General features: G+C 35.5%; 1 protein-coding gene across 2 annotated transcripts in view; it reads right to left on the bottom strand.

Moving 5' to 3' along the window:
* Positions 1-5,155: 5,155 nt before the first annotated feature.
* Positions 5,156-11,502, bottom strand: part of NHLRC2 (NHL repeat containing 2) — a 57,942-nt gene continuing 51,595 nt past the window's right edge. Inside the window, exon 11 of one of the 2 annotated variants that reach the window (XM_054581553.1) lies at positions 5,156-11,187. In XM_054581553.1, coding sequence (XP_054437528.1) covers positions 11,171-11,187 — 17 coding nt within the window. In that variant the 3' untranslated portion in view covers positions 5,156-11,170. The remainder of the gene's footprint in view (positions 11,188-11,502) is intronic. The other variant, XM_054581552.1, reaches the window with a different exon arrangement.

Genomic DNA, 11,502 nt, shown 5'->3' with positions numbered 1-11,502 from the left:
AACCATCTGTTATTGGGGTTGCTTGTATGTGAGGGACGTTTTTAAATTACTAGTGCAATCTACTTATTTTTATAAATATGTTAAATTTTCCTGTTTCTTACCAAATCAGTTTCAATCATTTTGGTCTTCGTAGAAATTTCTTCATTTCATCTAAGTTATATTATCGATTCAAAATCCTTTTTACTTCTGTAAGTTCAGTAATAATGTCTCCTCTTTCATTTCTGCTTCTCTGTATTGCTGTTCTGAAGATGGGCACGAGGAGAGTGCCCTGCTTTCTTTGGACAGGTACTCATACTTTGTGAGCATGGCACTGGGCAGGGGCAATGGCCTCTGGTCTTTTTGGCTTGTGTTTCCTGCTATGGAACCTCTGCCCTATGAGTGAGGTGAGGCGAAGGTGTTCGGGGCCCCAGTACTCTTGGCCTGCGATGGCCTGGGGTAGACCCTTCAGCATGTGAGTGTGTGGAAAGGGAGTCCCAGACCTCTTGTCTGTACGCACCTGGAATTTAGCCTTTGCAACACAGTGGGGTGCAGGGAGAATGAGAATGCTGGCAGCGGGCCTTCCTGAGGAACTACTGTAGCTCTTTACCTGGAAGGAAGCGGGAAGGAATCTAGTCTTCTTGACCACACCCACCTGGAGTGAAGCTCCTTGTACTGACCTGGGGCAGGGGGAGCAAAGGAGTGGGTCATGGCACTAGCGCCACAGATTCTTAAGGTTTTCATAGATTTTCTTGAATAAATGTCCCTTCATTTCCAGTTTGCCCTTGGAATAGTTAACAATTCATAAATAATTTTTATCAGTTATTCACTGGAAAGCAGGTCCTCCGAGCTCCTCACGTGATGTTTTGGAAGCAATGCTTCATCTCTGATGTTGGTGTATCTACCCAGAGAATGCGTTCTTAACCCCTGGCTTCATAACTTGGGGTGACCACGAACATTTCATACACGGCTAACAAAAGGCAGCAGACTGAGAAAAGGAACTTAGAAGGCATGTGGGTGAGGAATTAATATTGAAGAAAATGTTAAAGTATGAAATGATTGACTTTGATTAGTGAAGGTTAAGGTTATGAAGAGCTAGTATAGGTGTTCATTGAGCAACAATTGAAAAGCTTACATGCAGCGCAAGGTACACAGATTAGATGCAGGAAACAATCTCTTTGCCAGGCTGGTCACTAATAGGTTGCACTGCACATAAAGGTTGCAGAATAGCATTTTAAAACATGCCAGATCTTTTAGATGGCTGATCTCAAAAGCGACTAAAATGCAGCTCCTCTAACACCTTATTCATTATAGAATTTGGCAGGGGCACTTTATTAGAAGGAATTATTAAAATAACTTCAGTTTTGTCCCTTTCACCTACAACGCTGAACCATAGCAAAACACCCAAGAGTACTTTAAAGTTTACAACAGCAAGGTGCAAGTAAACCAAACAAGGTTCTGGGCCCCATGGATGTTTACTTTGTCCTTCCTCCAGAAAGGCAAACCAACAAAAGCAGCTGTCTTCCTACTTGACTTTGTGCAAGACTGACTTAGTCTGTGTTGCTGCCCAAAGATGGGGCACAGGGTAAACAGCTTCATCAGATTCCTCGCAATGATTGGATTCTTAGGGCACATCAGTTTCCTGAACATGGGCAAGCTATTGTTTTCCCCTTTTCAGGATGTGGAGATAAACTAGACTTCAAATATTTATCCTCCTTATCTTGCTTATTCTAATAAGCTTGTGGTGGCATTTCAAGTGAAATGCCAAATCCAGAACAATTTCAATTTAAAGAGATAGCTATTATTAAATGAGCTAATTCTTTTCAAATTAAAATCTTAAAAATATTAGGGGACGTGAATGCTCTTGTTGTTGGCAGGATTATACAAGTTGGCCTTTCCTAGGATTCCCCCCCACCCCCAATCTTCTCATGGCAGTTCAGTGACTTCTTCAATAAGAGGTAGAAGTAGCAGCAGGAACAGTGATACTTTCAGCTTCTCTTACCAACAAAATTAAAATATGCTGGGCCTATATTGCAATCATGATTTGCAAAGTATGATCAAATTTACTACTTATGAATGTTGTGATCTAAGATTGACTAGAACTTGAATTTTGGGTCAAAAGGGGAAACTAGAAACTATAGCTGGTCAAATATACAAATTATGCATACTAATACATATATACACACACACGCATGCCGCAATTTTTAAAATATCTATTTCTATTGTATATAGATTGATGGATAAGACATCTATAGTGATAACTAATTTGAAGCAGTCCTGTTCCTTTGGGGCACTTATACCCGCTGGGAAAATAATGAGCCAGCACTAACACATCGCTGGGTGAGAGGTTGCTTCACAGACTGAAAGGTGAATTTCAGATTGCAGGAGTTTGGAAATTTATTTGCTTGCCATTTCAGCTTTCCAAGCTCCTTGATTATATCTGCTCAACACCTGACAAGGCAAGAACTGAACACAAAATATCATCGATATCTAGATATATTCCATGTGTGATAAAACAAATCACGTAATAAAAAAGTATTTTTTGGAAAGCTTAAGAGCAAGGTCACATCTGTAAACTAGCACAATGACAAGTTGGATAGCCCATGGTTTCTTATAAACTTTCATTTTAAAGGAGTTTTAAAATATTCTAAGCAAGGTTTTATATACATAAAGGGTATCTGAAATCTTTTTTTTTTGGTGGCATATCCATAAAGAAAATAAGGGAAGGAGATGAATACTCGATCTCCCCACCTTCCCGCGATCCTTCTGTTACAAGTGTCTTACCTAGTTAGGAGTCTAAATATGCAATTGAATTAGCTAAGGATTGGAGTTACACAAAATTATTTATACTAACAAGGCTGCACTTAATTAGTTAAATGTTTTAAATAATTTTGAGTCTTACTAAAAATCTGTGAATGTACCAGTATTTATGTTGGTTTCTGGTATGTGTTTCATTCTAGAAAATATTATAAAATGCGAAGGAGTAACAAATTAGTTTGAAGGAAAACTAAATGATTTTTCATATATATATCTATAGATATAGAGATATCTCTCTATATCTATATATAAAATCTCAGGATTTTAGAATGACTCAGTACTTGAGGTCATCTGGTTCCAGTTCTCACCCACTGTGATAAATACTTGGATCAATTATCTTACAACCTCTTTTTGAAGACATTCACAGGCAGAGAACTCAGGGCGCAATGTTTGGAGCATTTACTGGTTGTTTTACGATAATACTTTTCTAACATTACCATAAAACAATTCATGAGGTATTTACACTCAGTTTTTATAGGTGAGGAAACTGAATATTGATGGAGGTGAAGTAACTTGCTCAAGGCCATTCTGTTAAGTGATGGTGTCAGGTTAGTTGGCACAAAATTGGTGTTTTGGATATGACACTATGCTGTGTGACAAATTTACTCTCATTTGACATGATTTCACATATTCTAAGATAGCCAGCATAGGCTCCTCCAACTTTTACTTATTTGGCACAGTTTGTTTCTCGTTACTCTTCTGGTCTCCTGTTCCAGGCACACACACAGCAGAAAATGCCATCATGGGAAACATGATCTTTTCCCACTTTAGTCTGCTCTACAAAAAATTCACAGTATTCATTGGTAAAAAGTCAAACAAGTATATATGGTAATACTAGTCCCTATAACCTGTACTGAACTCTGCAGTTATTAGGTGTTTGTTGTGTCTTTCCATTGATTTTTGTGCACGATTTCAGTTACTATGGTTTAAATCAACACAATTCCAAGTTCAGCTGCGACGGGATATTAACTTAGATGCAATTACCTAAGTACAATCTTCACTGTTAGCTCTTTTGGCCCACAAATCGCTTTGTAATAACAGGTTGTGTGTCCCATGATCAGCAACAATGTTACTTCTTTCAAAGTCTGTTGATGACTGGTCACTGTGCATGTTACTTCATGCAAATTGTGTAGTTGTGTTGCCGTCCTGTGTCCTAGTGATAGAGCTACGTGACAATGTTACAGATAATCAAAAGAGGAAACTGGCCTATAAGACAAAAAGTACAGCAAAGAAATGAAAAGTGAAAACACTGGAAGGGAAATTTGAATTGAATGCAAAGAGTTACAGGGAAAATAGCTGACCATGAGAATGTTCGATAGACTCTAGATTCACAAGCAGAGAAACTTAGTGAAGGTGAATTTACTGGCATACATCAGCAAAGAGGCTGTGACGAAAAGGGTGATGATATCCCACAGGAAGTGAATCTGGCAAAAAAATTTCACACTAACGGAATGCTTGGAAATATAGCACAACATTGAAAGCATGAAGATTAAAAGATAAGTGGATCCAAACTCAGAAGTATGACAATATGCCAGGGCAGAGAAAAGATGCTTGCTCTGTATCATAAATTTTATGAAAGGCAAGCAAGCATTGTTTAAATTCTCTTGATAAGTTTTCTTACAATAAAGTAAAAACTTTAGTTCTCAATATTTGTACTGTTTTAAGTTACAGTGTACTAAACATTAGCTTTACTTTTTCATTTTCCATACATTTATCACTGACGCTGAATCTTTAATATTTTAACATACATTTTTAAGGGTCATGGGATAATCCTATTTTCCCCACCGATTCAGCTTGCAGTCATTGCAGGGATCATCTATGTATTTGTATGTGTGGTATAAACAAATATGAACAGGTTAGAGCTGTTATTTTTTAACCAAAGTTTGTACCTTTTGACCCTCTTCACCCATTTTGTGCCTCTCCCTCATCCTCTGGCAACCACCGACCTGTTCTCTGTATCTATGAGCTCAGTTTTATTTTTAGATCCCCACCCCCAACACTATAGGCTCCTTTATTTCTTCTGGCATTTTTGTGTATTTTTTACATTGTCATTAATTCCTCTCAAAGTCTGTGTATGGTGTTAAGTAGAGTTCTTTCTTTTTTTCATTTCAAATAGTCTCAGTATCATTTACTGAATAGAGCACCTTTTCTAAATGTATTTAGAAAAATCTATTGGCATTATGATGGCATTTCGTTTTTGAATTATTTGCTTGCAAGCTTTTGTGTCTTTTTTAAACCAAGTCTTATGTTCATTTCTCCAAGAGTTCAAATAAGAAATCATGACTTTCATGTTTGTAAGCAGGAAGATTATCTCATGATATACTTTAAAAGCAGATTAAAAAGCAGAAACGTGGCTTCAGAGAGAAAATATTTAATGTTTCATGAAAAAATGTACAAAGCTTTAGAAAAGAGTTATTAGGTTTGTGTACAGTATGAGCACATTCTTGCTTTCTATCATCACACGTCTTACACTTCCTCTGATTCAGTAACGAGGGCCACTGTGCACTCATTCCAAACAGTCTTCTGTTAACACGTGTATTGAGAAAGTCACTGAGAATAGTCCAGAAATAAATTTAGAAATACAGTGTTGTATAAAAATATATTAATCTGTCTACAGGAAATGCTTAGAAATGCAAATCCAATCAATTTTTGAAGAGCTAGACCATGTCTAGAAACATCAATATATATCCTTGTATATTTGATTTTCATTGCATTTTTTTCATATTTGGAGAAAAATATAATCAAACCTTTGGAATGATAGGCATGAAGTCAGCACAGCAGACCAACTCTAGTCTCAGACATAAAACCACAACTTTATCAACACAAAATTTAAAATTTGACAAATTTATGAATTGTTACAATTTGAAATTATATATATATGTGTCACACAAAAAAACTTTGATTTGTCCATAATCCACATGTAAAATAATGATAAACATCTAATGACAAACAACTAAAATATTTCTAAGCTAGCTCTCAATGGGCCTAACAGTGCCATAACAGTGGGCTAATATAGTGGTAATTTAAAATTTTTTTGTATTAACCTACCTAAAATATAATTAGGAAGGTATGCCTCAAAACAGAGAGAAATTAATTTCAAAATCACATAGGGTACTTTTCCTTTGAAAACTGACATATTAGGAATTCTAGAAAAGAAAATTTACCACAACAAAATCACTGTTCTATATCTGGTATTTGAGCAACGAAAGTTCCTCAGCAAAGCCTCTACAGAAACTACATTGTTTTTAAAGAGAGGAAGCCTAAGGTATGGAGAGAGAGTGGTAGTGTATTTTTTTTACAGGTAAACCTGGATGATAAATATCAGAGGCATGCATGAACAAAACATTCTGACTCTATACAAACCAACACTTGTTAGCAATTTTGGATACTGTAATGAACACAATGTACAAAACTCTCACAGAATGAATAAATTTCTGTTGAGACTAAAAATAATGATTACAAATTCTAAAAATAGCAGATAGCTCCATGGTAGAGTCCTACATTTTCAGAAAAAGAACATTCTATTTTTACTCTCCATTACCATAATTTATCAACTAAGGTTTTATCCTATGTACCTTAACATTTTTCATGAGCATAGCACATGTAAGAATCATAAAAATACTGTTTAACCTGGGCATACTTAAACGAGAGACCTAATTTTTTTTCTCTATTTCTTAGTATTATGAGGCCTCATCTTCCTGTATTTTGAATGTAAATATGTAATGATATGCATTGAGCAAATGTAGTATTTTCTGTTTGCCCATCTAACCCAGTTTCAGAATTTCCACATTAAAAAAAAAAATCTGACAATTTTGCTTAACTCTGTATTACTGAAAACCACCAGGTCTGTAAGTCACCGCTCAGAGGAAGGAATGCCTGCCACACCCTCAGTTATACAATGCTCTGACTCCAAGGTTCTACGCTCCATGGTGCTTGTGCTGGGCTTTGCAGTGTGTGGTTGCTGGCACAGGCCAGGAAGTGTATTTGGAAATGCTTGTGATTCTTTTTTTGGTTTGGTGGTTTTTTTTTTTTGGTTGTGGAGCTTTCAATGGAATGAAACATCCTTTGGTCATACACTTGAGAGCAACGTGCCAGCAAAGAGGGACACACCAAGCAATGAGTAACTTTAACTAGCAAACATTCCGCAACAGGTATCTAGGGTTTTCACTTTCCAACTCTAACCTTGGAGATAATTAAAGTAAATCAGCAAGGGAAGGGGTGCAGTCGGTGGGGCTGCCGAGCGCTGCCTCCCGCCTGTCCCAGGGCTCTCTGCGGCCACACCCGCGGAGAGCCAGCTGCACCAGTCTGTCCCGCAGCCCCCGTAGTGAAAGGGCCGAGCTTGCTGCGCAGGAAGTACCTGCGGCAGATGAGCACCTGCGGCAGATGAGCCGAGCCTTTCTACCTTGTAACACCACTGTTTATGTTACCCTATTGCAAGGAGATGGGAAAAAAAATTTAATTATTCAGGACCAAATAGTGACTTGTGGTGAATGTGAATTCTTTACTTACATAAATGCCCTTACGTGAATGCTACTTCTAAAGTATATTATCACTACTCTTTTAAGTTAATATGCAAGTCCTTATGCATTTCAGAAAAGAGATTTTATAACAAAATTAACAAATTTTAGTAATACTTAATTTAAATTAGAAAACTAAGAATGAAAAGATGTTTCTATTTTTGTACCTTGATGATCACAAATTATAATCCAGTGGTACACAGCATTTTGTTTCATTCCTTCCAATAGTAGCTAAATTTGGAATGATAGGTTGACCTGGGGAAAACTTTACTGTTACAGAATTGCACGTACAGGGTCTGGCACAAATAACGCCCCTCTTTATTATTTACAGAATCTTTTACTACAAAATCATAGGCAGGTAATTCTGTAACAATGCCACACTCAAGCACACCATATAACATTTTAGGTGAAATGTTCAAATTAGAACTATAAATTATTATGCCCATATTTATTACCCTGCCAACCACACTCAAGCAGGTGTTACTTCTGCCGGACCCTATATTTAGGTCACTGTTGAGCCTTTATGTGTGTTAATGGACTGGCCAAATACTGTGTTTCTAGAGATCACTTTCCTTATTAAAACAAAATTTTCTTACATATAAATGAGTTTGTGGCATTTGAGACAGTTTAGTGCTAAGAACACAGTTAAACTTTATAAGGTCTTATGATTGCCTTTTGAAGACCAATTAAAATAGCATTCTTGGAACAAATCCTGAAAAGTTATTTAATTCATTAATACATCCATCTACCAAGAAAAACTCTGGATAACATAGGAATTTGAGAAAGAATGGTACAGAAAATCTTCTGGGAAACAGCAATTACAAACTGTCCCAAACCCTGAAAGAGTGTATAATGAAAAATCCAAAAAGCTAATCTAATTAAATGGATTTAAATTTTAAAACCAATAATCACCAGGACTTTTTGGGTTCTTTAGTTATTATATATAACTACGAAAGATGGGTTTTTAGGAAAACTACTTTGAGAGACATGGTAGATGAGCAGACTCCGCGGGCTCAGGCCCTCCCTAAATGTGGATCTGTTAGGCTTGGGTAACTGCTTATGACTTGTTTCTCAGTTTCCTCAGCAGTGAAATAAAAAATAGTGCTTCCCCCTCATAAGGTAGTTGTGAAAGTTAAAGGAGTAAATACATATAAAGCACTTAGAAAAGTGCCAGGCACATAGTAATCACCCAATAAACTTAGCTATTATCCTTACTGCTTTATTTAAATACTGCAAAGGCTTAAGAAAGCATTCATAAAAGGAAATGAGTACTCTTAATTTCTCAGTTTGTTTTCACTCTTCTAGAAGTGCCAAGGACTTAGGAGACCTATGTTCAAAGAAATGATCCATCCCTCACTACCCTTCAGTTATTCAACAGCACTGGCTGAACAAATGCTCACGCTGGACAGGGCTGCAGCATCAGGCATTATCCTGGGAGCTCTGATCCTGACATGTCACCGAAATTCCAAAGCTGTTTCCGGTTCTGCAAAATGGCCCTAACATCTGCTTGTCTGATTCAGCAGGTTACCCTGAAGCTCAATCGAGGCAAAATGCATAGAAGTACCTTGAAGATTCTGTAGAGCACCGTCAGAGTACGTTAGGAGAGTGTGGTCTGGGGTGAGTATGCCGGGGCCCTCTCAAAGGAAGTTTATTACTCGTCGTGGCAGAAGGTCTTTAAAATTTTTAAAAAATAAAACTGCAAGTATGCTTCTTTATAACTATTATATCACTTATAAAATAGTAATATCCTTTATTATAAAACTATTTCTTTCCTTGAGTCCCAACTCTGTGGAGAATTTAACATCAAATTGTTGGTTTTGTCTTGAAAACCAACTTAAGAAAGTTTCTTTTAGAACTTGTGGTTGAAGAGACGTCAAGCCATGTGTATATGGTCATAAATTATTATTAACTAAGCCAATAATTAGCATTCTCATTAATTACTAAATGCTTCACAAACACTATTTCATTGAATCTTTACAGCAACCCCAGGAGGCAGGGAGAGTGGCCCCATTTAAATAACCAGTTAGAAATCCAATGACCGCAAAGTCCCACTCTTAACCTCTACATTCCACTACACAATAAAAACACCAGAAGCAGCAGCAGCCATAAACATTCCTGTCTTCACCAAAGCACATATGTAATCTGGTAGATCTAAGAGACCTAAAACTATGTTGTCATCTTTGGTAATAAAAGTAGCTTTAGAAAAGGTATCATATGGTAAGTGCTTATTATTCAGCTCATTTAAAATTGTTAAAGAACATTTCCTGTTGTTTTATTTTTTTTAAATAACACATTGCTCATTGAAAAAATACAGGAAAATAGTTAAAATAAAAATATTCATAATTCCACCATTCAGGAGAACCAATGTTGACATACTCTGTCTGTATATATTTTTATGTAATTGTGAATGATGGAATTTAGTTGATTTTTGATGATTGTCCTTAAACATGATGCTGAATACGATGGCTACACTGAACTTGTTTTAATTGGCAGATACAAGCTAATAGTAAATTTTGTGCAAGCAGAAAATTATGTTACAAAGTATTATAAATATCTTCCCCAATTTTTCAACTATAGAGAAACAAGCAGAGAGTAACTTATTTCAGTGGTGTTAGCTCAAAAAACATATTGGCCATAAGAGAAACTTAGGTGAGAAATTCCTGAGTTTATCTTTGTATCTGTTTATGTATATACATGCACTCACTCACACATATTAAACCCCTTTTTTAGCTGTAAGATTTACAGCTTTCTACAGGCCTGATAACAAATATATTATTAGACCCATTAGGGAGAAAATTGGTTTTATTTTTTAGTCACTGAACTTTGCCAAAGTGACACTTATGGGTGACTAAACTGTAAAGTATTCCCTTGTGCATAGTTGTTAAATATTTGCTTGAGACAGCATATTCAAGATAAATAAAATTCGTTTCAGGGATCCTATCAATCCAGAGCATAAATGTAGGGGGAAAAAAGTGAAATGGTATCAGAGAGTGGTAGAAAAAATAGTGACAAACCAGTAGGATAATTTAGGGCAAGGATTCCAGGTATTACATCAAAGTGTTTGTAATGCCACACTCCTGGCACTTTGATTAGGTGACTTATACTACTGTCATTGGATATCATTATTTATGCATGAAAAAATAGCAAAAGTTAAAAATACAGAAGTTCCTACAGAAAACAGAAGGCAGACAAGGATCAAGAAATTTTTTGAAGTAATCTTTCTTGTACTTCCTCTTATGTGACAGATGTGTTAGTCATAAATTCTATGAACCTATTTATATTGCTTTAGTATAATTTACAAAAAGTTATACTAATTATATAAATATTTTGACTGTAAAAAATAATGCAGACTGGTGGATGGGTAAGATTAAGAATGTTCATTAAAACTATATTTTGAAAGTCAAAATGAAACACTGTCTAGACAAATGAAACATTAATAGATTCTAAGAAATATTTTTGGATTTTTAGTGTACATAAAAATGCTCACCATATGTGTGCAATATTGAAAAATTAATTATCAGATATACTTCAATTAGCAAGATAAAATTTTATAAACTCCTTTAGAGAGTGAAACTGTTTATGTCCTTAAATAGAAAAAGATAAAACCAAAAGATTCTCGGCCTATCCAACTGGAAATGAGTAGTATAATAATCAAATGATATTAAAAAATGACTATGGCCTCTTCTACGTAAGAGAATATTAATGTTATACACCCTTTTATTACAAAACATTTTTCTTGGAGAGGAAAGATTTATGAGGTAATTACATATGATTTTAAACAGAATTCTTAACATTTATACCTCTTTCGATAGCTTTAGCAGGTTACAAATTCAAAGTCATGATCTGTGCATTTCCTTACTTCAGAGATTTAGGTCACCTGAATAAAAGAGAATATTCAAAACTATATTTCAAAAAAGATATAAGAAAATAGTCAGATGGTGCTTAAAAGATTATACTTCAAACCTAGCACTGTTTTTGACGGGAAAGGCATATGCCATATTATTTATAAATATTTATTGAATATCGTTCACCTGATTTTAAAAAATCTTGTAATATGATTAAATCACAAACATATTGAATTAGTTTTAGTAAAAATAAGAATATGCTTTTAAATATTTATATAGAGAAATTATGATAAAAACTTTCAATATATTCGGGGCTAAAAAAAACCCCAGTGTTATCAAATCCCTGT

The sequence above is a fragment of the Pteronotus mesoamericanus genome, unplaced genomic scaffold, assembly GCF_021234165.1.
Source record: "Pteronotus mesoamericanus isolate MK-2021 breed Mesoamerican mustached bat unplaced genomic scaffold, CSHL_Meso_final contig_657, whole genome shotgun sequence".
Taxonomy (NCBI): Eukaryota; Metazoa; Chordata; class Mammalia; order Chiroptera; family Mormoopidae; genus Pteronotus; species Pteronotus mesoamericanus.
The sequence above is the reverse complement of the archived record's forward strand: the minus strand, read 5'-3'. Positions and strand labels throughout refer to the sequence as shown.